Source organism: Filicampus tigris, chromosome 7 (genome assembly GCF_054856515.1).
Source record: "Filicampus tigris isolate MCC_2025a chromosome 7, RoL_Ftig_1.0, whole genome shotgun sequence".
Lineage (NCBI taxonomy): Eukaryota > Metazoa > Chordata > Actinopteri > Syngnathiformes > Syngnathidae > Filicampus > Filicampus tigris.
In genome coordinates this window covers 11,373,070-11,400,000 of record NC_141223.1, presented here as the reverse complement: position 1 = coordinate 11,400,000, position 26,931 = coordinate 11,373,070, and the positions used below count along the sequence as shown (strand labels likewise).

The following is a 26,931-nucleotide window of genomic DNA, read 5'->3' as shown; positions in this document are numbered from 1 at the left end:
CTTTCTTTTCAAACATAGGGAGCAAAAGTAGCACAATGAGTCATCAGAAAAGTAAATGCTCAAATAGAAATACATCTATAGGCTTCCCTCGCTATATCGCAGTTCATTCTTTGCACCCCGTTATATCGGGAATTTTGAAGCAATGGTTTTTTGTTGTTGCAGATAACAGGCAAATAAGAATTTAAAATTACACGCTTGCCATGTTGTACTGAAACAAGCGAGGCAACACTGAGGTCTACTGGAAGAACTCACTGATTATTGGTCACATGGCTGGAAGCCATGAGTGTGTGCGCTGCAGGCTGGACTCACGGTAGCCTCGGTAGTTCCAATTTCCAGGTATGTAGGCGTGCTGCACCGCTCCCTGCTGCTGCTGTTGTTGTTGTTGTTGTTGTTGTAGTTGTTGTTGCTGCTGCTGCTGCTGCTGTTGCTGAGGAGTACCACTGCCCTGAAGACCTTGGTTCTGAGTCAGTGTCACAGGAGTCAGCTGGGCAGGACTCAGCTCCTGATTGGTCTGCTGGGAGTTGGGACTTAGTGGCTGACCCGTCGTCACCTGGGAGAGAAAGTCAGAGATGCTTGCTCAAAAACAAGAAAGCCATTTATTCTAGCAGTATTTCCCAACCTTGATTGAGCAAAGGCACATATTTAAAAATGGGAATGTGCTCACTCCATTTGACATGACTTTAAATGTGACTTTAAATGGTTAATCTGGGCATTTTACTACAAATTGAGCATCCCGCATCTGTCAGCAGCGTGAGTACCCTTCCACCATTTGCCTTTTTTTTCCAGGGGGAAAAAAGTAGTATTCGTCTATAGGCAGGTCCGCCTCTAATTTTAAACGGGCTTCCGTCGGTGATTCTGACTAAACTTTCACTAGTTTCACTACAACTTTACCCATCATTCGTCGGACCGTCCGTCACATAGACGGAATGGCCAGCTCTGCTAATTTGTATTGTTTCAATACTTAACCCTGAAAGTATACGGTTGAAGAGTAACATTGTATTGAAAAGTCAAAATAATGCAACGACATCAAGATTTGATCCAGCTGTTATTTTATTTAACGCAGCACTGGGCAAGAAATCGACCTTAATAAAAAATGTTCACAACTCTTTAGATGAAAGATTGACTTACAAGTACAGTAGTTGACTGAGACTTCATGCCCTGAGGGGGTCTGTATCGTTTTTACTGAGACAAAGCAACTTTGAGGAGGATGGGATCAACCCAAAAATAATCGAGTGGTAATTATCATGCTGTATTCTCTTACAAAGACGTTGACTAAAGCTCCCGGCTTTAGTGGTAGAAACACAGTTATGCGCTCCCGTCCTTAATGGGTTAAGACATCGCGATAAATAATATTGCAGTGAAGTTAGCTCAAAGATAAGAGCTTATACCTGGGAGACAACTTGACCAGAGGCCGGGGGCTCAGTGACCTGAATGTGCTGCACCTGGATGGAGTGCTGGCTGTAGCCCTGCGGGTCATGCAGTTGGCTCACATCCACTGTCTGCTGCTGCGAGTGCGGGGAGGAAGCCTGGGGAAACACAAATATGATGACCAAGAGGTCCGATCAGTAGTTGCTCGAGGATTTAAAGAAGGGATAGTATATCTGAAAAAAATAATAAAATGACTATGCTTGGATATTCATTCTTGTGTCTCTGGTGTGCCTGCTTGGCCATCAAGTGTGAAATTAAACAGCAAAGTAAATCCTTTGTAATCAGCCTATTTCTGAAAAGTAGGCTGTATATAGTATATTTGTGAGACAGAACTGTGATTTGAATCAGTGTGATGTGGATATTAAATTCCTGTAATTATTGAACCTTTGTTTATTTTGACGAGAGACTTCTAGAGACTTTTTACCAAGACACTTTGGGAAAAAAAAAAGTTTCATTTGTGAAGAAAGTGCAGAATGTCTCCTTTGAACCCCGTAAAATATTACGTTTGAAATAATTGACAAGAAATTCAACTTTATTTTTAACTTCTTTCTGAACAAAACAAAAGTGTAAAATCAATTTCCATTCACTAAACTTTGAAACTCCCACTTGGCTAAACATGGCTCTTCCCTGACATACAACGCTACAAAAATACACAAAAACCATCATTCTTACCGGCGCCACCTGGACCACCTGCAGCTGAATGTGTTGCGGCTGGGACAAGGTGCTTCCCGCCTGGGACACAGGGATGTACTGGATCCTCTGGTAGTCTCCCTGCGGTGTTCTGTAGTCAGTAGTCAGCGTCTGGGAGAGCTCCGTCATGGCCTGTGTTAATAGGTCAGTGGTCTGTGGACAAAAAAGTTAGCAAGCAGTTAGTTTATGCGGTATTTAGACACACTTTCCTCACTAACCTCAACACAAATTTTGTTGTGTTTAAAGTCATTGTAACTTAGGGCCGAACGATTGCAAAAAATAATGGGATTGCATTTTTTTCCCCTTCAATAGTGCGATTCAATATGCAAAATTGTTTTGAAGGTCCTCTTCTCAGGTAGCACACACACATGATATGTAAACATAAACACAACTACAACAAAACAAAATATATTAAAAAAGATAAAGCCTACCAACCGACCGAAATGAAGCAGAGTTGTTCTTGTTACCGCCCCCCCCCCAACTAAATTGCAGCCTGTGTGATTTGAAAATTGCATTCGCCGACAATGCGTGTCGGTCACTTACCACGACAGCCTCGGCGGTGGCGCCGTCCGTGCTGATGACAGCAGGCGTGCTGCTGATGACGGCCGTCGCCAGTGGAGCTTGGATGGTGTTGGCGAGCTGAGCAAACTCTGGATGCTTCTTCCGGATGTGCTGCACCATCTTAGTCTGAGACACACACACACGCAAAATAAATATACAGGTGTGCCTTGAGATACGAGTGACCTGACTTAAGAGTTTTTCAACATACAGTACGAGCTGCTATTCGGTGGACTTTCTGCTTTGACTTGCGAGCTCAAACTTGTGAGGTGGCAGTAAACGCAATTCAACTCAATTTACAAGCAGCATTTGTCAAATGGTTAATAAGTCATCAAAAAAGACATAAAGCGGCAATGATGCCACATCATCAAGTTTACTGTCAAAAATACAAAACATAAAACACAGCGAATCATGCGTTGTGTGTGTTTCTTAAGAACGGCCCAGAGGCTTAATGCTAAAATTTTATGGGAAATTCCAATGAGATGCTAGTTTGCATCATTAGTCGCTGTATTACAAACCTTTCAGCAATGGACATTTGAACTGAAATGCAGACAGACAATATAAGAATCATCACTGTCATTTATTCTTAATCCTTAATCTTAATGAAAAATGATTAATATTACAGAAACTTACTGGGTAGTAAAAGAAGAAAAAGTCTATTCTTCTTTGTTTGTGTCTGTATGAAACATTACTGCCTCCCGGTGGCCAAGGTGGGCGCACCAGGAAGAGCAGCACACAGAAATGAATTGTGAATAAAATAAAGGAGGGTGGCTCCTTGCATGAGACAAACCATTTTGCTTGGAACTATAAGTTGCATTTTCATCATTTTCAAAGCAATTAAGTAAAATTGGATCATTTCCCGTGGCACGACGGTAGGGGCTTCCTGCCTTGAAGCAAGGGCAGCATACTGGACTTCACAACGTGAATGTGACACGAGTAGGTGAAATGACAACGAATAAAGTATGACTTGGATCCTCCGGTCCTGCCTCACACTCACTCACCTTGCTGCTGTACTGCTTGGCACAGTGCGGGCAGCAGACGGGAGCAAAGGCAATAGTGCCGGCCAGCTGTGTGTGCGTGGTCAGCATGGGGTCGGGCTCACCAGGAGCGGCCGGACGCAGTTTGCGGATGCTGGGCGGCAACTCCGCCCCCGGGTGGTTTTTCAGTATATGCGACTTCCTCTTGCTGGCGCTCTTGTACACCTGCGGACAAGATGATAATTAACAATGATCATTTTATTTATATAGGACATTTAGAAAAACATTGGCAGAGAGCTTTGGGGCCATTCCAGCGTATCAGTGCCACCGTAATGTGTCTTAAGGTTCTAGTTTACCGTAAAGCTTGTGAGGAGAAGCGCAATAAAAAAAACGGATGGAAGGAAGTGTGAGAGTGCGGCCACCTTGTCACAATACTGGCAGAAGTAGTCCCTGTTGGGCTTGATGATGGGCAGCGTCAACTCGGGCACGTCGTTAACACGCATCTCAGGGTGCCGCTTGGACAAATGATTTACCTGCGACAACAAATAATACATATTTATGCTGGCTCTCATATCATTACACGTGATGGCGAACGTTTCAGGCTCACCAGCATTCCTCTGCGGCGGAATCCCATCATGCACAGCCTGCATTTGAACATAAAGCTCTCGAAGTCGGTAGTGGGCGTCTTCATTTTGTGGCTTTTGGAGCGCTGAATGCGCTCGGCCTTCTTGGCCTCCCGTTCGGGATTGTGCATTCGCTGCATATGCTCCCGCAGCTTATCTTTCCTCTGGAAAAACATACAATGTTTCATGTAAAAGAGGGGCTCTCAAACTTTTTTCAAGGACCCCACAATCCTAATGACAATTAGACATAACTACCATGTGGAACCCGAAATGTCATAGGAATTTAAAAAGTTGCTTATAGTGAAAAAAAAAAAAAAAAAAAAAAAAAAGTTCAAAATCAGAGGTGGGCATCGTCTAACCATCACCACATTCTGCCCTGCATATTTAATCGACCCACATGGTCCCGGTCGGTCGGAGTCAGCCAAACGGCGTCGAGAACAGTGTGGATCACCGCTAGGGGCACCTCGCCTGATTAATTTTTGGGGACAAAAACGGACGAAAAAGTCTTCGGAATTCAGTCTTAATATAGGAAGGAGCTACATTAAAATTATGTAAATGCAATATACCAGATTAGTGATTGACACTTTGATTCAAACACACACAATGCACACTAGATTTCTGACAATGATTTATTTTCTACAGCTATTGAAATCTGTACAAGACATACTACAATGGTCAGAAACAGACACAGAAACATAATAAAGAAATCCTACGCTAAGGCAAGCCTAAATAATTGAAGAAGAAAACTAATATCAAAAGATTTGGAGGTAAGGGACATTGGGGACCAAGTGATGTGTGTGTGTGTGTGTGTGTGGGGGTGGGGGTGTGCGTGTGTGTGGGTGTGCCTGTGTGTGCGCGCGCGTGTGATGCAAGGTGAGCTGGCGTACCAAGTTAAGGTTAGCTGACTTGCAAGGCTCTGGTTGATTCCCAATTGAATTATGCACAAACTGTATGCACTTTAGGAAATTGCAAGCTGCACTTTCGGGTGTTGACCGTGGTCGCTCAGCGCTGAATGAAAAACGTCTTGGAGCAGGAGAGTGACGGCACGTGAAGCCAGGAAGAGGAAGAAAAAGTCAAGTCCAAAAATTCAACTTCAACCAAAGAAAAATGATTGGAACGGCCACGGAAGTCCTGCGGCTCAGCAAGTGGTATGGTTCGGACCAGGTGGGGCTACCCGTTCCGGCCGCGCGGACACTGGTCGTGATGGCGAGTCGGCCTTGCCGGGACGCCGCTATGCTACCGTTTGGGGTGGCGCACCTGTTCTGGATGCACCCGCGCGGTTTACTGGCCAAGCTGGTGAGTGCCAGAACCAACCGGCTCGGATGTTTTTGTTTGATATGTTTGATATTTTTTCTTATATTATAACTATATTATACCTTCATATAAGCCGCACCTATTTATGTTGAAAAATTAAATATTTACCGCATTTACGGAATGATTTATACTGTAAATGTACATGTATGTAGATGAACAGATTCTTTCCTAACGGTACCTTTTAACACAGCAGAAACTTTGCTGAGTGAAACGGTACAGAACCAAGAGAAAATAAATTATTTATCTTCATTTCACTGCCCGCTGCCACTCCAGTTTGTCAGTTAATAACGTCTAACTTTTTATTGTTCTCTTTCCGCATAACATATAATTCATAACTGAGAGCATAGCGCCCTCGCCTGTTGGACTCCTCCACCTGCAGTCACATCCTGTTAATGGCTATTGTATTTATTGTATTGTTATTTTAATTGCGGTTAGAGGGCTCCTAGCTGTGGAAGAAAAATCCACAGAATAGCTGCATCTTTATATAAGCCGCATGGTTCAAAACCTAGGAAAAAAGTAGCGGCTTATAGTCCTGAAATTACGGTATTTGTTGCATTTGTCAATAAGTTATGTAATAAAACTACAATTCCCAAACGAATGTTCGGCAGTGAAAGAGATTTTCACTATCGTTTATTTTAGTTAGTTTTATCTTTTCTTTTTTTTTTTTTTACCTTTTTATCTTCATGAGTTACCGTATGTATTTTTTTTAACACTTTTTTATTTTATTTCATTTGGGAAAATGTTTCTTCAATTTTAGTTTCGTTAACCTTCGCATATAACATGCCCTTTTTTTTTTTTAAATGATGCAACAATAATTTGTTGCAAATTATTTTACAGACAAACAATCTACTGCAGATTGCAGTTTGAGAATCCATGATGTAAGATGTATGCTGCAACTAAGTATTCAAACATCCTGGACTGCGGCCTCACCTTGAACTGCTTGCCGCAGGTGGAGCACAGGAAGTCCCTGCGATCAGAATGGCGCAGCATGTGCAGGCGAAGCTTGTCCGGCCGGCTGAAGGCCTTGTCACAGTTGTGGCACTGGAAGATCTTCTCGGAATGGAAGCAGCGGATGTGCTTCTTCACCTGGTGGAAAATGAAAGCCCTCAAAATAAGACACGGTGCAAATTACAGTAGTACCTTGACTTAAAAGTTACATTAATTCCACGATTGAACCAGACTAATCAAGCCCACCGAGTGTTTACATTATCAAGAGTCCAGCAACATTTATTGCACCACGGTACCAGGTTTTTAACAGGTTAGTTAAAATGTAGTTATTCATCTTTAAAATCAATTTATCTCATTCATAATTTATGAGCTAAATGAGATTATTCAATAATAATTGATTTAATTATTTTCATGGAAATAAGAAATATTGTATTCATTTAATCGTATAATTGTTTCAGAGAAATAATAATATTTCAATAGAAATAATAAAATCAAAGTATTAATAAGTCCCCTCCATGAGCAGTCACCTTATCGTTGTGGAGGGGTTTGAGTGTCAAATTGATCCTGGGAGCTAAGTTGTCTGGGGCTTTATGACCCCGGCATGGTCATGCATGACAAACAGGTCCAAGCTGAGAGACCAGACCAAAGACGGATTAGAGACCCCTTATGATGAATAATAATAGGGGATCCAGTTTTCCCTTGCCCGGACGCGGGTTACTGGGGCCTCCCCTCTGGAGTCAGGCCTAGAGGTGGGGCTCGAAAGTGAGAATCTGGTGGCCGGGCCTGCACCTGTGGGGCCCGGCCGGGCTCAGCCCAAAACAACAATGTGGGTCCCTCCTTCCCATGGGCTCAGCACTTGTGGGAGAGGCCAGAGGCGGGGACCCTGCCGGTCCGATCCCCAGCTACAGAAGGTGGCTGTAGGGACGTGGAAGAGAAGACAAAACGCAGAGAAACTCTGACGAGATATAGTCGGACTTGCCTCCACACACAGCTTGGGCTCTGGTGGTACCATTCCTTTCGAGAGGGGTTGGACTATTTTCCACTCTGGACTTGCCCATGGTGAGAGATGCAGAGCAGGTATGGGCATACTTGTTGCCCCCCGGCTTAGCCCCGTTACATTGAGGTTCACTCCGGTGGACGAGAGGGTAGCCTACCTCCACCGGAAGCTGAGCTGGAAGGCAAAACTCTCGATTTACCGGTCTATTTACATTCCTACCCTCACCTATGGTCATGACTCATGACCGAAAGAATGAAGATCCCGGATACAAGCGGCCAAAGTGAGTTTCCTCCGCAGGGTGTCCAGGCTCTCCCTTAGAGATAAGGTGAGAAGCTCGGTCATCTGGGAGGGGCTCAGAGTCCATCAGATGAGATGGCTCAGGAATCTTGTCTGGATGCCACCTGGATGCCTCGCTGGTGAGTTGTTCTGGGCATGTCCAACAGGGCGGAGACCCCGAGGACGAACCGGGACACGCTGGAGAGACTATGTCTCCCAGCTAGCTTGAGAATGCCTTGGGATCGGATCCCTCAGGAGGAGCTGGCCGATGTTGCTTGGAAGAGGGAAGTCTGTGCTTCCCTGTTTAAGCTGCTGCCCCCCGCGATCAGATGTCAGATAAGTGGCAGAGAATGGATGGATGGATGGACGGACACTAGTAAGTAAGTTGGGACTTATTTCTACACTCTTGCATTTGGTGAAACCACACTTAAGTTTCAACTAGTCTCTTGTCCTGCCTCATCCTAACATTTGGATTTTGGCCTGTTTTACTGCCGCTTTTCTCCACTCCTCCCCTGTAGACCTGTGAAACCCTTTGAGACAAAAGGCAATATAAATAAATGTGACTCTTCTTGTGTACTGTACAAAGTAAATGCCATAGAGTCTTCTTGTAGATGTGCCAGTTGATTGTCCAGCCCACAATGAAGGGGAAAACTAGTTTGGGTTTGAAATAGATCTTTTGTAAGACCAATCTTGCAACTATTGTGTCACACCTTGTAAACGCTCACTGAGCCGAAGTCTCGCGATATATACATCGAGGTCTCATGCGTTGGAATACCAACCTGGATGAAATCAGGAAAGGTCTTCTTGCAGGACGGGCAGGTGAAGGTGCCGTCGACGGCGTGCATCTCGATGTGGTCCCTGAGCGCATCGAGTCTGTCGAAGGTCTCAGAGCACAGCAGACATGCGTACGAGCGGTTTTCGGTGTGCACCAGCAGGTGGTCATCCAGTGCCGTGTCAGTCATGAAGGTTTTGCTGCAAAGGTGGCACGGGAAGACGAAGGTGTCGCGGCCGTGCACGCGCAGGTGCTGCTCCAGCTTGTCCTTGTCGCGGAAGGCCTTGTCGCAGTGTTTGCATTTGAAGGGACGGAAACTCTTCCGGATGAAGTGATGCTGCATGGCTGCATTCTGAAAATACACATGTAGGAAAGCTGTTGAGGTTATTTTTCCTTTGTTTTAAAATTTCTTAAAATATGAATACATGACAATTTCTTTTCAAATATATTTTTATCTCATTTAAACTCAGATTTATATATTCTAGTTAATAGATGGCATAAATGGCATATACATTATTACCATTATCCGATAAAAGAAAGTTCATCAGTTGAATTTATAGAATACACGCACGTCATGGCGCATGGTCAGGATGATACCACCTCTGCCTCAATCTGAGCCAGGAAAAACAATTAAAAATTGTCATGTATATTTAACCCCACCTCCTCACATTTGCTGAGTTTATTGGGTGCAATGGCAAATGTGAGTGCAACATACCGTTAAAAAAAAAAATATTTGGTGAGCGCCAATTTTAATATACACGTGAATGTACAGTACATCTATTATGTAAAGATTCTGAGGCAAGGAGATGAGCAAGTCAACAGCTTTTTCAGCCTTCTGATTGGATAAAATGCAGTTGTGAGTGTCCCACGTACCTGTACATCCGTCTTTGAAAAAGGCCCGCATTAAGAAGAGAAACACAGTGTTGAAAAGCAAATGCACACTAAAACACACAAAATACGTGTTTGTGTCCCACCCGCATCTTTTTTAAGCGTCGCACGTCCGGAGATGCGAGCTGGGCATCTGACTGGTCATTCTGCGCGCGATCCTCCTTGGTCGGGAGCGGCACATCCGCGTCGGGAGGCTGGGCGTCAGAGGTTTCCACCGCCGGCGATAGTGTTTGGCCATCTGGCGCGGTGTCCGGCTCAGACACGGTCATCTCCACGCCGTTGTGAGCCGCCTGCGTTGGCTCGTCGAGCGGTTGCGCCTCGGCCAGCTCCAGCATCTCCTGACAGAATGAAGAGGGAAAACATGCTTCAAAAGTCAAACTAAACATGGAGGTGGAATGTCAACGTTATTATAGTTAGAAAAACTAACAAAGTAACAAACGTAAAAAACGACAAAATAAAAACAAGTGTTTTCTTTTTTTTTTAAACGACTGAAATTTCAGTTTACTTTTATAAAACTAAACTACTTTGACTCCTATTTCAAGGCACCACTGTATGTCATGTATCGCTGGCGTCGGGCCAAAACCATGTACCTCCAAAATGGTCACTTTTCAGGAGAAAATGGCAAGTGTGCTCAACCGTTTTGTTTTGCATAGTGAAAGAGAGCAAGCCATTTTCAACACTTTAGATTTGTCAGTAATGTGTAAAAATAACACCCACACGTGTAGACTGACCAATAGTATACATTTTTGAATAAATATGAAATTCACCAAAATGTGACCTATGAGTTTTTGGCTCGATGCCGACGATATATTTTTAGTAGGACTATCGACATATGTCTGTTGGTACTGAAACACTAGGTACTTACCCTCATCTTGTCCGTGTCATCTTCAACCGGTGCATCCAAACGTATGAATTTCGGCGGTCGCCCTGGCCTCCTCCCCGTCCCAAATCGCTTCCTGCCCCTGGCTCGACCACGCCCTCTGGGCCTAGAGGAGGAGAACGACAAGGAAGAGCCACCCCCGCCAAAAAAGCAGACGTGATATTTGTGATTAAAAGTCAAAGGGACGCAAAATGAAGGAGAACAGTACCTGCTAACAGAGTAGATCATGTTGTCATGCATGTTGAGATGCTGCTGGAGCTGTTCAGAGCTCACGAAGCGCCGGCTGCACTCATAGCATGGCCAGTTCTTCTCCTGCTCCCGCAGAACTGAAGGAAGCACAGAATGAACAAAGAGCACTGCGCTACACGGATACATGTCTGGAAAGTGGTAGGAAGCTTGTTAGTGAAAATCCGCGCAAGATGATGATCACCTTTTCTCTCTTCTTCTGTGACACTGTGGAGCTTCTGATTGACAAATTCTGCATATGAGGCTGCGTACCACACCTGCAAAAGGATCACAAAAATGTAAGTAAAGTTGAAAATATCTGCACTGAAGGTGACTTCAGCCAGGATATCACACAGCGTGGACCTTGAGCTCTTGCTTGGGCTCGATGTTCTTTATGGTGGTGTAGAAGATGTCGGCACCATACTGGTACGCCACCAGGTTCTGCTCCAAGTGGTTCTGGGCAGGCCGCACGAACATCATCCAGTTGCAGCTGTCCTCGTCAGACAGGTCCAGCCACGTGTCCTCGGACTTCTCGCCGTTTTTCTCCGCGTCCAGCACGCAAAGCTGTGGCCGCAACGGAAAGGCTCAGTGACTAAATGCTGCAACTTAACAGCAGCTAACGGCTTTTACAATTCTAAAAAACTGAATGTTTTGGTTTTGCATTTTACTTAGAACTGCGGTTAACTTCTCAATTGTTACTCAAAACAATGATTCCATACAGTGTGTTGCGGGAATGTTATGCAATTTCACTTAACTCATTCAGTGCCATTGATTAATTTATTTGGCCTTTCACAGTGCAGCCATTCAATCCCAAAAACTCATTTAGATTTTTTCAAATGTTAGGGTAATAGAGGGTCGGAAAATGTCGGGCAATGAATGAGTTAATTGTTCTGAAATGTATTAGTTAGTGTTATAAAAGTATACGCCTTTGCACTTTTAAAATGTATTCTAAGTTAATTACAACCATCTTTTCTCAAGTCCTTTTTTACTAAATTGTACCTCTAACTATTCTCAAAGTGCTTTAAGTGCCTGAAAGGTTACATTTTTCCTTGACATTTAGTAACTACAAATAATGTGTCATCTATCCATTCCAGCCATGTGTCAAGACGGGCTGTACAATGAAACGCTCTTCCACTAGATAGAAGTTATATACGTATGTGCAGAGCTGGCCCGGCCGGATACCCATTTTTGGGGCTGGGGGTGACAATTTTTTAAAAATGGCTGGACTAAGCATGGCCGGGCGAGGATTCTAGTCCGGCCAACGAATCGGCCCTCATGCGTTTGACTTGGTCGCGAGGCGGCCAAATTTCAACTCAGCCTACTTAGTGAAAGGCTTCTTTTTAGGCTTCTTTCTACTCCCGCGTTGGCACGAGCGACAACTGCCGCATTGATCCATGTGACCGACGCACTGTGCTGTTGGCGACAGGTCTGCAACACATGCCACGCACCCATCAGGAATTGTTGCTGCTTTGATCGGTCCGTTATGTCACATTTTGTGATGACATACAGTTTCCCACATGGAGAAAAGAGAGAAGGTTTGGCAATAAAATTAAATGAATCGTCTAGTCATCTCGGTCCCTTTATGGTTGTAGAAGGTACAATATCCATTGTTCTCGCTGTCTTTTTGAAGTGACGACCCCCGACTTGGAGCGCAACTGTTTCAAAACAACTTGTGTCCGGGAGTATATTAAGCTGCGCGCAGCACTCAAGTATGACGCTGACACATCAAGGTGAAGTTCATGCACTTCTTCTGGCGTCTTCTACTTCCGAAAATACGCCGTAGCAAACCTGCTGTGTATAGTGGTTTGCTGGTATGCTTTTATTTTGAAGGCCGTGAACGGAGGGAAGTGGGGAAAATAAACAACTTGTTGAATACGACTTCTGGCCGTCTGTTGGACCCAAATAATTATACAATACGACAAAACCAACCCCGGGGCTCGCAATGGAAGTAAGCACACGCAGTTGGGTAAGTAGTAAAGTACTAGTGGCGCATTTTGAAGCATGTCCACAGCGGGTTCGAATAGTAAATTAGCCAGCTAATGATCCTTAAAAAGCTTCTGCTGTTAGCATCTCTCCCGCGGCGGCGGCAATCACGGACACTTTTTTATTGGGGGGGCCGGAGGGCGGAAGTGATCATTTTTATGAATAAGGGCGGGGGGTCGCAGCCGAACCGGCAAAAAAGGGTCAAGTGCCCAGCTCTGCTTATGTGTACAGAAGACTGTTTTTTTTAACATTTTCGTTTGTTGATCTGCCACGAGATCTAGTATGTACCCTGGCTCAATAAAGGTTAGAAAATACCATGTCATGTCATGTCATCTTCCAAACCGCTTATCCTATACAGGGTCGCGGGGAATTGCTGGAGCCTATCCCAGCCGTCAATGGGCGAAGGCAGATTACACCCCGAACTGGTCGCCAGCCAGTCGCAGGGCACACATAGACACTGTCACTGAGCGGGAATCGATCCCACGCTGCCCGCACACAACTCAGGCGTGTGTACCACTACACTATCAGTGGACCGTTAGAAAATACCAATTTAAATAAATATGTAATGACGGCAATCGTTTCCATGGCGGAAATGTTCATTATGGAAAAACTGTCTCGGGATGTTTGGGCTCACTTTCAGGTGAATGTAGTTGTCCTGCAGCTCGCTCTCGGCTACCAGGGGTCCATCCACGGGGCCAAACTGGGTGCGCTTAGGGATGCGTCTCTTGGAGAAGACGCCACCCAGGAAGCGGTCAATGTAGAGAACCAGAGGGAGACTGGCGCGGGCCCTGGACATCACCGGTCGGTTGGGGATAGGGTGCACGGGCCCGTGGTTCAGACACTCCGAGGGGTTACTGTTGTTGCACTCCTCGCACCCTTGGGGGGGGCATCAATTACACACATTTTTTGTTTTACTATTCGTGGCACGGCCCCCTTCCTTTAACTGTAACATGAGTGGTCATATTGAAAATATAGATGCCAGAACGCACAGAGGTTGTGAGGGTTGAAGCGCTGGCGAGGCTCCCAGTCGTCTATGTCCGAATCCTCGTCCTCATCATCGTTGTCTTCATCGGAGTCGTCCGTGGTGTCCATGGCCCCGAGCGGGTTGGATGGGGGGTCCGCCATGTCAGCCACGGAGGCTAGCGAATTGGACACGGACAGTTGCTCCTGTGTGACAAGCCCAAATCCAAAATGTTGTTGGTCAAGACGGACATTTAGAATTTATATCACTCACTGTCAGTCACTAATTTAGAATGTCATTATATTTGATACAGTGCATTAGGACGCAGCGTTGTTTTTGTGCATCTCAGTGATTTAAAAAAAAAAAAAAAATTAAAAAGGAACATTTCGACACAAAATGTGAGCCCTCACCTGGGAAGCCGGTTCCAGGGTGGCCTGCGGTGCATCGGCCACATTGCTAAGGACGTGCAGACTGGCAGCATTCATGTTCTGCCCGCTTGGCAGCAACACCGCCACCTTGGGAGGGACATAGTTCTGCATTAAGATTGTGCTTCAACTAAAAAAAATAAATAAAAAGTGATACTTCACCCGCACGCACCTGCTGAGTCGTGCCGTCCTGCTGGATGTACGCCACTTGAGGTTGATCCGCAAACACGGCCTGGAATGAAAGTCAGCAGTCACATACTTCAATGCATGTTTTCTACTACGACAGAATGATTTAAAGAAAAAACTAGTTTGCAGTTTGAGGACTCTAGTTTGAGACCCACTGATTTAGCTGAAACGACCCTAAATAAAAAAGTACCTATTTTTTAAAACAAGCCCATCCTTACCTGGGTTCCATCCGCAGGGTGAATGTAGACCAGGGTGTGCTCGGCCGACTCTACTGAGGTGTACGAGCTGCCGTCGGCCGTGTAGACCACCTGCTGCTGCTGCCCACGCTCCGCCTGATCGCCACCTTCTCCACTGTACACTATCTGGGCCACCGTGCCACCTTCAAAATGAACCTGCAACATAAACCACAACAATCACCATACGATATCCATCCAACCATTATCCAAGCAGCTTATCCTCACAAGGGTCGCGGGTGGGCTGGAGCCTATCCCAGCTGTCTTCGGGCAATTGTCTTCGGGTACACCCTCAATTGATTGATAGGCCAATTGCAGGGCACACACAGACAAACAAACATTTGCACTCACAATTAAACCTAGGGACAATTTAGCGTGTCCAATCAACCTATCATGCATGTTATTGGAATGTGGGAGGAAACCGGGGTACCCGGAGAAAACCCACGCAGGCACGGGGAGAACATGCAAACTCCACACAGGAAGGCCAGTACCAGAGTCAAACCCACGACCTGTGCACTGTGAGGCGGACATGCTAACCAGTCAACCACCGTGCTGACCCCAAATTATCATTACCCACATTCCGATGTGACTGCAGAATGTGACTATATGATGAGTACATTTATGTTTCAATATTTTAATAAGTTATTATTAGGAGGTTACTTATCCATAAAGATCCCAAAATACAAAGTATTTAAATGACAGTGTGCATGGTAAATTTGGTCATGTCTAATTTAACTTGTGTAACTTGCGTGATTCTTCCTACCTGTGTGCCATCAGCTGACTCCGTGTTCACGGACTGACTCCACACGGTAGCAGGCTCTGGCTTGGTTTCCATGGCAACACGGGTGTCCTGCCTCGTGGTGGTCGGCTGTCACCGCAGTTTGCTTGAAATGACCAGGGACACCTTTATTGTCAATGAATTGGTGCAGATACAACGAAATCGGGTGCAACTACAAGTTTTTGAGTTTTCATAAGTAAACAAAATGTACAAGACTATAAACTACTACGTAGTGATTCATAATGGAGTCATGTTCAAGTAAAAAGGTTCAGGGTTCAAATAGTGAAAATCTCCAAGTATACGGTTTTTAGCTCCTCCCATAAATGAAGGAAGCCTTGATACACCCTGCATTGTCCCCCTTCATTACTCACACACTTGGGAGACTCGGCACGTCTTGAAACATCACTACCTTTAAAGTAGGGCCTGACCCATATGGACATTTTGAGGCCAATTCTGATTTCACTACTGTTTTTGGCATAATAAGATTCCGATATTCTGCCGATTAATTGAAAAATATATAGAATTAATTAAAAAAATATTTTCGGTCACATAATGCTTCACACAATAAAGATATGAATTACAGGCACAACATTTGGCTGTTATATAATATATTGTCCTTTTACATTTGTTTAATCTTACAAAAGAGAAAAATCATCAAATATCAGCCGATTTGTTGGGGGAGGTTTGAATGTTGTCTTATGTTGAAACGTGTCAATGTGGTGACAGAAATTGGCAGATTTTAAATAGGAGGTCATCCCAAACATAATTTTTTGCAAGAATATGTTCTATGCAGGCCCACTAGTTGAACCAAGGCATTCTGATAAATATTGCATTTGTGGAATAAGAGTTAATCTACCTGTTTGTAGCCATCTCAGCGGGCAGCCATTTTGTCACTTCTGTCGACTGAAACCGTCATCACAGTTGCTAATGACCAATCATGGCTCAAATTCAGAAAACAGGTGAGCTGTGTTTGGTCTTTACCTGAGCCCTGAGCATATGTGATTTGCGGTCGACAGAAGTGACAAAATGGCCGCCCCTTGAGGTGGATAAAAATGGGTGGATTTGGCTGCTTAACTCATATTCCACAAACGCAATACTAATCAGAATGGCATGTTTCAACTAGTGGGCCTGCATAGAACATATTGAAAAGAAATATGTTTGGGTTGACTTCCCCTTTAGAGCAGCTACTAACTGCAAAGTAAATCGGCTGGCTAATTAATCGGTTGGCCCTACATTTAAATGTGGACAAGTTCAAGGGGTAAAAATACTTTTTGAAGATGTGCCTTTGCTGAATAAAGTTAGGTTAACTCTTGCTCTAGGTCCCATCAGATTGTCAAGATGCAGCCATTAAGTATTCAGATAAGTGTACTGTATTTTACTACCGAGATGTGATCATCCATCATCTTAAAAATATATACAACCAAAATGAATGTCGTAAAATAAAAATGGTTATGATTATTTCAAATATGAATACATAATGTATATTTAAAGAAAACGTTGAATACAAATATAGTGGACAATTAAGATGTGTATTTTGGTAATGTCCACAGGTTGTCAACACACCAAAAGCAAGCGGCAGCGTGTTCCATCATGCACATGCAGAGCGGTCACCCAGCACACTCGAAGCGGGGGTAAAGCACACCAAGGTCGGCTAAGGTTTGCTGGCGAGGCCGTCGGGGAACCGATGCTGAAATGCAAACGTGCGTGGGAGCAATAGCAACCGTGCGTCGGTGAAAATACGACGTCATTTGGCTGATTTATCAATCAAACTAACTTAATCGATAAACGAGGTTTACCCCCGCTTTAACCCCGCAGGTTGTCGGTCCCAACCGGACCATACCACAAATGTGAACGCAGTTGAAAAGTGGACGCTCGGTGTTAGCATTTCGGCCTTTTAGTGCCACTGGAAGGCCGACATGAGGGGAACGAATAACATCTCGTTCGCCGCGTAGTTGAATACGTTCTGGCATTGTTAACAAAACGTGATAAACAGCAGTAAATAAATGCTTTATTTCAATCCACCCACCCGTACCCCACACTAGTTTGTCGAGCCCAGCCCTTCAAGGCGAATGTAGAACAAGGAAGACGGGCTCCATTTTGGGTGGGACTACCATCGTCGGGAGACATGGACGAAGAGCCAGATAGCGACAAATATAATCTTCTTTAACGGCGCTTACGATCCCGAAATCAGACGAACATTTGACTAATGTTAACAGGAATACTATTTGAGACTCGCGCGGCGCTACTGGGTGGAGGAAATTCCTGGTTTTAATGCGTTTTATGAAAAAAAATCAAGATGTTCCTACCTCACAATGGTAGCTGCAGCGATGGTCGTATTGCATTTATTAACATAATCTGCCCGGCAACGGACGGCTCTTTACCCTCTGATTGGTGGGAATTTACCCATGAACAACCGTGACCACAGCACGATTTACTTAAACAGCATATTGTTGCTGTTGATTATGTTGTTTTAATGTTATTATTCCTTTATTTTTCAATAAAACATTTAGCAGTTTTTAAATAGATGATGGCATTTCCGTTCTTTAATCGCAGCCAATCAAATGTTAAAGACGGCCGTTATCCAATCAAAATCCACGTGTCTCTTTTATCCACCCCCGACAGCAGGATTGAATTGAAATCCTCACCAACTATGATTTCAGAGTTAGTAAATTAATATAACCATCCAGCCATTATCCAAAGCGCTTATAGTTATCCCAATGCTTAAATTTAACCACTGTCAAAAAATAACGAGATGTTTTTCACTTTAGAATTGTATTCATATACATTAATAATCAATGCGGAGAACATAATTGGAATGTTGTCATACTGATTGACCGTGCATAGTTTCCCATTTACCCGAGTTACTGTGGCAGAGATACCTCTTCCTTGCTGTTTCAAGATTTAGTTAGTTATATTAGTTTATAATATAATAACTGTTATCACTATTATTATGATTGCCTTTAGAATATATAATAACAAAAATACTGACACATTATGCTATTAGGCCAACGGTTTTTGTATTTGGCTGCACTGTAACAAATTTCAGTAATTTCTACAGTAAAAAAATTACAATATCTTCTTGTTTTTTCATTTCATTTTTTCATTTACAACTTTAGTTGCCAGGTAATTTATTAGAATAGAAGAAAAAGTTGTATCCTAGATTACAATGAATTGCTGTTTTCTAAAAATAAGAATACAGTAAGTAATTGTAATTCATATACAGTAAACACTTGTAAAACATTAACAGTAATATGTTGTAAAATATTTATACAGTATTTAACTGCAATTTTACAATACTTAACTGGCAACTTGTTTTGTTAGTTACTGTAAATTCTACAGTCAATTTGGTACAGTGCATCATACTCGGTCAAATGCATTACGGGCATCCAATGACAACCCTGTTGTCATAATTTTACTTTTTGATACGGTAACACATTAAGTAACCGCCTCAAATTATTACGGTAGTGTCTCCCTATGATAAATCCAGTCTGATCCGGGTGAATAATCTCTCTGAATAATATATATATATATATATATTTTTTTTATTTTTTATTTTTTTCTATATATATATATATATATATATATATATATATATGTATGTATGTATTGTATTGGATATATGTATGTATATATTATACAGTATTATACAGTATTGCTTAACCATTGTGTCAAAACGGCTGTCCAAATACGAACATCCCCATTCAGCATAGATAAAGGCCTGTATGAGCCACAGTTAGTAAGATCCTTGCCATCTCTGTATAGTACAACTATCGTAGCTTCTGACCAAGATGGAGCCACTCAGTTACATTAATACCCTGTAAAAGAAAAGTGCTATTTTAGAGTCATCAGAACAGGTATCTGTATTTTGATAGAGCGATTCATAAAAATTGGAAAATACTTCACCTATTTCCTCGAGTTTAACCACCAATTTAGTTACCACTTTTAATTTGTGTACAATATCTGTAGTTTTGAAAGATATGTTTTGTCCCGCCACTGTGACTGAGCTGGTTACCACGCCCCCTGCATTGATGTCATCAGTCATTCTGGAGGGGTGCGGCATTGACCACACACTTTTTTGGGTTTGTTTTGGGTTTTTTTTCAATAAAGGGTTTCCAATGTTCTCAAGCTCTGTCCTCCCCAATATTGGAAAAACTTTTCCAACCTGAAACTGGACAATTATTTTTATTTTCCCATTTGTATTTGACTTCAACAACAAGAGGCCGCATCCGTCTATCTGTTCGTCCGTCCCTGGTGACTTGGCTTAATGATTTGTTTACCCATCTGTGTCCAGTGATGATGTTGTCCTGTCAACTTTGACTTGGTGGCTAATGAGTCCCCAGGCAGAGGAGCTTCATCCAATTGGACACCGGGGAAGATCAAAGCACCAAGAGTCCAACCAGAATTGAAGCGTCATGGGAGGACAATGTCTGATGGTTGCCATGGTTACTTTATCAACACATACAGAACATTGGCGTGTTTATTGGCTCAATCCGATCGTTGGTCCTCGAGTGCGTCTCGACAACCGCTAGGAAGTCTGGCCTAAAGGGTATCTTCGAACCATCCTTTCCTGTCCTTGTGTGTATCAAAATGTGCGTCTGAGCGTATGTGCTCGTATGTGTAATAACATGGGTACAAGAGTGCGCCTCGAAAACCTGTCTGTGCCTCGAATGTTTATCTGCCCGAGTGCTCGACAGGGGTCAAGGGTCGGAAACATGTCGTCCCAATGTTGGCGGTCGGTAGTCCCGCGAGGTCGTCGTCTGGGCTTTAGTGGCTAATTGCTAATAAGCGTCTGAGGGACGAACGTGTTGTGTTGACGTTTGATGTCTGTCAACATGTTTAGCGACGTCAGGATAAACATGTTGATGTATTTCTGTCCCGCGTGTATAAAGCTGCCCGTCAAGATTTTTGCTCATCTGGGGACAAAAATCAAAACAAACGTTGGCCTTTGAAATACTGTACTAACACTGACCCTCAACTACTGATTTAAAGTGTAGTAACTAATAGCTATTATTATAGCGATTTAAAAATATTACCTAGTACCTACACTATAAAAACAGTTGGGTTATTTTATTTCACTAACCCAATTTTTGGATTGTTTGTGTTGGGTCAAAATTCTGGGTTATTTCTTAAAAATTAACCCAATTGTTTGTTCAAAATAACTACCGGTATATATTGGGTTATATGCCAGTAATGTTTTATGTTGGGTCAAAAATCAACCTTACAGGCCCATACACAGGTGCCTGATGTACACTTTAATGAAGTATGACTGCCGGCCATGACAGCCACTGACATACCGTTCATATGTCTACACACGCAGCATCATGGTCAAGTCAACGACACTTTTGACATTTTGATTTCTTCATTGATCACACTGTTTTGGTAAGTACTTCACATATTGTAATCTTTTGAAAACGAGTTGCCTTGTAAATGAGCGTGCGTATTGGACAGGACGAGTGCTGGAATTGTAAAAAAAAAAAGACATTCGTCTGCCGCCATTGTAGGATGTGAGGACTTCACAAGAACTGTGTGTTCTCCAAATAATGTTCCATATTAACTTTATGTGTTTACTGTAATCCACAGGAACATTTTTATGATTACCAGAATGGTTCTGGTTACCTTGCTTGGAGATTGAAAACTGATGAGCACAACTTTCCTCAATATATGTCAACACACTGTTCAAGATAGACCCACAACTCATCACCACCCGTGTCAAAGTGTGAGACAGTTGTCTGGTGATGACCGCAAGGAAGCAATGCTTGGTTTAAAGAACTGAAATAAATTGTATACCATTCTACAAATTCATCTATCTCATGGACTGATTTGCATTTCCTGACAGCCAATCAGAGTGATTGTCACTGACACAACTTTGCAGACTGCCGTTGGTGTCTTTTTCAATCATTTCATATCTAAAAGCACCATGACATAAAATATACGAATTTGTTACAATTCCCAACACTACTTTTTAATTTAGATTTGTTCTCACTTCCACTGTGAATGTGCTGAACAAAATTCTAGACACGTATGCAGTCTATTTTGTGAAACCATAACTGAGGACCGCACAACAAACAATGACGTCCCTGCCATGTTAACATACAGATATCACCACGTAAACTGAGATGGAATTTGACCGCGAAACTATAAAAACTAAGACAGGTAAACAACGAAAAGAAGGCATATCACTAACATGGTAAACAAGGTCAAGAAGATTCTGGAAGTTAAAAAAGTTCAAGGTCATTGTGTATGAAAGGCGCTAGCCACCTAAATCAAGCTGCCATGTCCAAAATGAAAGTCAAGACGATATCGGTCAAAAAAAGAGAAAGAAGCGGTGAGTGCTGAGGGGGCGCGGCCTGCGTCCTTTTGGTCAATAAGAGCCTCCTCAACTTTCCTCATCTGCACGCCTTCGTGTTTTCCACACATCTTAGTCGAGGCGAATGGGTCTGTCACTGTCACCTTGCATGTGTTTTTCTTCTGCTTTCCTGTCAACTCGAACGAGCTTGCCGTTTTGATTGTTTCTCCTCATGTCTACATGCTTTCACTCGCTCACTGCTATTTTTGTCCGAGCCGCTTAGAGAAATGTGTGTTTTTTAAAATGTTTCTCACCCTTTTTGTGGTATTTGACTGTCCAGAAATGTGCCCTTGTTTTTAATGTGTTGTGGCTCATCATTGAATTTCATCAGACATCAGACGCACTTCTTGAATGTTTTTGCTGGCGTTTGAACAAAAGTCAAAAATGCAAACTTGTTTGATACACGTTTTTCAGTCCCAATGCAGTTTTTGTGCATGTTTTGTACATCTTGTGAGTTTTGACTGGGACAGGGAGCATTTTGACTTGGTGTGTTTTGACCAAACAGGAATACAAAAACGTGTTTTTAGCTTGTTTTAGTCTCAGAGCAAAGGAGCTTTTGTCTTTTTTAACATGTGTTGACTGAAGAGAATTTGTCTTGTGTTTTTGTTCTCATTGCAAGTGTCTTGTTTTGACGCTTTTGCCTGAGTGCTGAACATGTTTTGACTGTGAAGATGCAAATTGGCTTGTTTTGATCCCTGTTTTGGTCTAGGCACAAACAAGCTTTTAAAGTGAGTTTTTCATGTTTTTAGTGCGTTTTGTCCAAGTTTTAACCAGGCATGTTGACGTGGGCTCATTTGCGCTTCCTCTGGCTCGTCTTTGAATTTTTTCCCAGCCCAGCAGTTGCAGCGCAACGTGTTAGTCGACCGTTTTGACTGAATACTAATGTAAACTCATTTGTAATCAGTTTTTGTCTCAAGGCAAATGATTTTTTGATGGCTATTTTGACCACTGTTGGTTAGTTTTGAAGATGTTTTCGGCAAACAGAAGTGCAAGTTATCTTTAGTGTCTTTTAGTCTCACCACAAACATGCTTTGACTCTGTTTATGTTGACCAAACAAAAATTGTCTTTTGTTGACCAAACAAAAATGATCTTTGAACATGTTTTGATGCGATTTTCAACAATATTTTTTTATGTTTTATTGTGTTTTGACTTCAAGCACTTTTGATATACAAATTTGCTTATAATGTGTTTTGGTTTCCACTTAACGGTGCTTTTAAAGTTTAAAAAAAAATTTTTTTTTTGTGCGTTTGACCAAGTTTTGAGCGGGCATGTTGACGTTTGCTCGTTGCTCATCTTTGAACTTTTCAGCCAGTGGCACTTTTGTAGCGTGACATGTAAATTATAACACTGTCAAACTGTCTAGCGATTTTTAGTCTCAATGCAAGCACGCTTTTCATTCCATTTTTAAATGTTTTCGGTGCGCTTTGACTCTGCATGTTTTGAGCGTGTTGTCCTGTCCTGTGAACTGAGCGTCCGTAGTGCCGCGTTTTTAGCGTATTTTGCCTGAGAAGACAGCCGTCTGACTACACTTAATTTTGGCTGAACAGAAATCTTTTTTTTAATTTTTTTTTTGTGCGTGTGAGTGTCAACAAATTTAACACACATTTTTAACGTTTTAGTTTTGAGTGGGCATGTTAACTTTTGCCCATTTGTGTCTCCTCTGGCTCCTCTCTGAGCCAGTGACACCTTTGTAGTCTCGTGCAACTCGGCAGTTGCTTCCCGCTCGCCAGCTCTCTGTTGAGGCGGAATTAGCAATGGAGAACGCGTCGTGGTCATCGCCGGCGGTGTTGGCGCTGGACGGCCTGAGTGGCTTGAGTTCCCACCAGCGGTGCATTTACTTCACTCTGGCGCTGGCGTGGTACACGCTAACGCTGCTAATCAACATGTTGATGATGGTGACGGTAGCGACGGAGAAGACACTGCATCGGCCCATTTATGTGCTGGTGTGCAACCTGTGCGCCAACGGCGTGCTGGGAGCGTCGTGCTTCTACCCCAAGCTGCTTTACGATCTGCTGGCCGAGGCGCACGTGGTGTCGTACACCGGCTGCCTGGCACACATCCTGATTCTCTACTGCTACGTCTTCTGTGAGTTCGCCAGCCTGACCGTGATGGCCTACGACCGCTACGTGGCTATCTGCCACCCGCTGGCCTACCGCGCCGTTATGACCACACAAAAGGTTAGTACTCAGACGTTTTTTTACTTAAGAGTGTCATTGATGTCCAGCTTAGTAGCATGCTCTCACAACACTTTTCAGCTCACGAGTTGGATATGGTGTCAGTGTTCCAACACCTTTATGAAAAGTACGAGCACATTTACAACTCGTACAAGTTTTTGGTTGGCTGTTTTGCGTGACATTACCTACAGGAAATCTGTTCTAAATTCGAAATTGATCCAAACAATTTAACTTTACCTCTCAACAAATCTCTTGGACCCTTTGAATTGCCCTTTCAATTGGTCTGCTTCTTGAGCCGACTGGCTGCCGAGCTTCAGTTGAAGTTATCCACCAATAAGTTGCACAAATGTGACAAGGGCTTGTTGCTTTGATATTGTTTCTCGAAGATTTGGCGGCTGCTCCTGCTGGCGTGGCTGTTGCCGCTGCTGGAGACGGCGGCGGGCGTTGCTCTAACGGCACGCCTGCCACTATGCGGCCATCGGATCCACCGGCTTTTCTGCACCAACTGGGCGCTGGTCAAGCTGTCGTGCACCGACACCACCGTCAACAACGTCTACGGCTTAATGCTGATGTTCCTGCATGTGGCGCAGGCCGTCCTCATCGGCGTCTCGTACGGCCACCTGGTGCGGGCTTCGCTGCGTTCGCGCAACAACCGCCGGCGCTTCATGCAAACGTGCGTGCCACACGTGCTGACACTGAGCGTTTTCACCGGCTCGCTGGTCTTTGACACTCTGTTCGAGCGCTACGGCGACGGCCGGCTGAAGGCCGTGCGCCACACGTTGGCCGTGTTGTTCATGGTGGCACCGCCCCTCCTCAACCCGCTCATCTACGGCATAAACCTGCAGCACCTACGGCAACACGTCCTCGGAAATTTGGCGCCGTGGCTCGTCCGCTGGTGCCGTTAGTTGGCGGCAAAGCGCTACTTTTGCCTCAATGACATTTCTCAATTGCATCTGTCCCTTCTATCGCTTGCCAATCACGGCTGAATTTTGATGAGGTGGGGACAATAATTTAGGTTGCTCTGCTTTTCAGCTCATTTGTCTTGGCCAGATCCAGCCACCCACATCATTTTATGTAGCTTGGGAAAGCAAATCATGCGTGTCAACATCCATGATGGCTGAGAAAATCTGTACCAATATTTGAAATTGTCATCATGTGTAATACATAACTGAGAGTTTAGAATATTTTTTTGTCATACTTTTTAAGGTGACTTGAACAATTAAACTGTACTTGATTTCCGATTTGAGAATAAGTAATCCATTATATTTATATAAAAATATATATTATTGTGTATATGTAATAATATGGTGGGACGATTAAACATTTATTTGGTTTCAGCGTCATAACGGCCCTCTGAGGGAAGCCGTAACTACAAAGTGGCCGGGGCAAAAATTTGTCTGACACACCTGATTCAAACCTTTCAACACTTTGGATTAGTCAATTATGAGCAATTGTGGAAAAAAAATGAACTTGATGTGGTTCCCGCCTGACACGAGCAAAAACTTAATGTATAAAGCCCTTTTCATACAGAGGTTGTACAGATTAAAATCAAACACGTTAAGCAAAATATTGACTACCTAATTTATTTCACTTCTAACATCACTATTTTCATTGTAAAATAATGAATATTTTATTTACACAATGAACCATTACAAGAAATTTCATGTTGAGTGATATTTGAAGCTTGTTAGAGGAAACCAACCCAAATATATATTTTTTCAAGAATATGTTCCAGCCCGGGCGGCACGGTGGGCGAATGGTTAGCTAGTCCGCCTCACAGTTCAGAGGTCGTGGGTTCGATCCCAGCTCTGGCCTCCCTGTGTTTGCATGTTCTCCCCGTGCCTGCGTGGGTTTCCTCCCACATTCCAAAAACATGCATGGTAAGTTGATTGGACACTCTAAATTGCCCCTAGGTGTGATTGTGAGTGTGGTTGTTTGTTTGTCTCTGTGTGCCCTGCAATTGGCTGGCAACCAATTCAGGGTGTCCCCTGCCTACAGCCCGAAGACAGCTGGGATAGGCTCCAGCATGCCCGCCCATGTGAGGATAAGTGGTTAGGATAATGAATTAATGTTCTAGCCCAGTGTTTTTCAAACTCTGTGTGCCGTGGGAAATTATCTGTGTGCCTGTGCGGTCTAGCACCTGGTAGCGTAATCATGTAGTTACTACATTGTGGTACTCTTCCATACCCGCAGGTAGAAGCAGCAGCAGGTAGCTAATTGTCTTTGTTTAGAGACAAGCGAATTAGTGAAGCATGTTTATCCAAACAGGCCCATGTTTCACAATGAGTAAGTATCAATATGAAACATAAAATGAAATTTTCTTTGTGTTTATTCAATTACTATATAACATCATTCTTCAATGTTATAAAATGCTTATAAACAATATAACACTTATATTGTTAAAATAAGCTCTTTTTTCACAATTTCAGCTGGTGGTGTGCCGCGGGATTTTTTCAATGAAATAAATGTGCCTCGACTCAAAAAACTTTGAAAAATGTTCGTGCCTAAATTATATTCATAACTATGAAGGCGAGCACGCTGTGGGACAATTTCCATTCCAAGTGAATAAGGTCAAAATTTGCACACGTGCAGGTCCGACACAGGCCAACGGTGACAAGCAGCATCGCAGCGAGTGGCGGCCTCATATTTGGGGCCTCGTCCCTGGGCCCAACTCAGCTAGAAACAAGTAAGCAGCAGCAGCTAGACGACTGATGGCGATGATGCGGTGGCGGTGCAGCAAATGTCCCAACACAAGTGCGTACTAGGCTGCCAGCTCCTCCTGTCCCATGCGCCTACACACCATGTCACAGAAGACTCAAAGAAGCGATGCTCTTTTGAGCCTTTGCATGCTTTGTGTACGTGCATGATGACATTTCAAATCCTCAAACAAGCATTTGAAAATGCTTTGATTTGTAAATGATGTGGCAGCTGAACTTAAAGCGCAGGAAAAAAAAGGTAGACAAAGACATGAAGTAAAACTATGGCTCTCAAATGAGGGTCCACATGCCCCTGGTGTAAGTGAGATTTGAAAATAAATTTAAAAAACATCTGTGAAGAAAAGGGAGAAAAAAAAAAAGCTTGGTCACGAGTTGCCTTCCTGCCACCATGATAGAGCCTCTGTGAAGCACAAACCCATGAGCTCACCAAATGCAAAAACACAGTTCAGTGCAACAATTGAGAGTTGCTCACTCGTCAGTATTCTTAATTATTAAATAGGTATTTTAAGATTGTATTTTTTAAATGATTTTTTTGCAGTTTCTGCTTTTAT

General features: G+C 43.4%; 2 protein-coding genes across 6 annotated transcripts in view; one reads left to right on the top strand and one right to left on the bottom strand.

Annotated features, from left to right (window-relative positions):
- Positions 1-23,920, bottom strand: part of prdm10 (PR domain containing 10) — a 25,483-nt gene extending 1,563 nt beyond the window's left edge. For 2 of the 5 annotated variants that reach the window (XM_086036130.1, XM_086036133.1), the window contains exons 1-21: positions 17,449-17,605; positions 15,128-15,248; positions 14,350-14,523; positions 14,118-14,177; positions 13,931-14,035; positions 13,549-13,726; positions 13,194-13,435; positions 10,940-11,140; positions 10,782-10,854; positions 10,560-10,677; positions 10,337-10,457; positions 9,558-9,809; positions 8,591-8,935; positions 6,521-6,676; positions 4,261-4,440; positions 4,076-4,186; positions 3,678-3,878; positions 2,662-2,805; positions 2,101-2,271; positions 1,389-1,526; positions 310-550 (exon numbers count right to left, since the gene is read on the bottom strand). In XM_086036130.1, the coding sequence (XP_085892256.1) occupies positions 310-550; positions 1,389-1,526; positions 2,101-2,271; positions 2,662-2,805; positions 3,678-3,878; positions 4,076-4,186; positions 4,261-4,440; positions 6,521-6,676; positions 8,591-8,935; positions 9,558-9,809; positions 10,337-10,457; positions 10,560-10,677; positions 10,782-10,854; positions 10,940-11,140; positions 13,194-13,435; positions 13,549-13,726; positions 13,931-14,035; positions 14,118-14,177; positions 14,350-14,523; positions 15,128-15,199 (3,283 nt within the window). In that variant the 5' untranslated portion in view covers positions 15,200-15,248; positions 17,449-17,605. Of the gene's footprint in view, positions 1-252; positions 551-1,388; positions 1,527-2,100; positions 2,272-2,661; positions 2,806-3,677; positions 3,879-4,075; positions 4,187-4,260; positions 4,441-6,520; positions 6,677-8,590; positions 8,936-9,557; positions 9,810-10,336; positions 10,458-10,559; positions 10,678-10,781; positions 10,855-10,939; positions 11,141-13,193; positions 13,436-13,548; positions 13,727-13,930; positions 14,036-14,117; positions 14,178-14,349; positions 14,524-15,127; positions 15,249-16,705; positions 17,427-17,448; positions 17,606-23,900 lie in introns of those variants that run through there. The other 3 variants (XM_086036132.1, XM_086036135.1, XM_086036131.1) reach the window with 3 other exon arrangements.
- On the top strand, positions 22,231-24,902 carry LOC147144782 (olfactory receptor 52L1-like). The gene is made up of 2 exons (XM_086036136.1): positions 22,231-23,666; positions 24,050-24,902. The coding sequence occupies exons 1-2, from the start codon at positions 23,244-23,246 to the stop codon at positions 24,566-24,568; spliced, it is 942 nt and encodes a 313-aa protein (XP_085892262.1). The 5' UTR covers positions 22,231-23,243; the 3' UTR covers positions 24,569-24,902.
- The last annotated feature ends 2,029 nt before the right edge of the window (positions 24,903-26,931 follow it).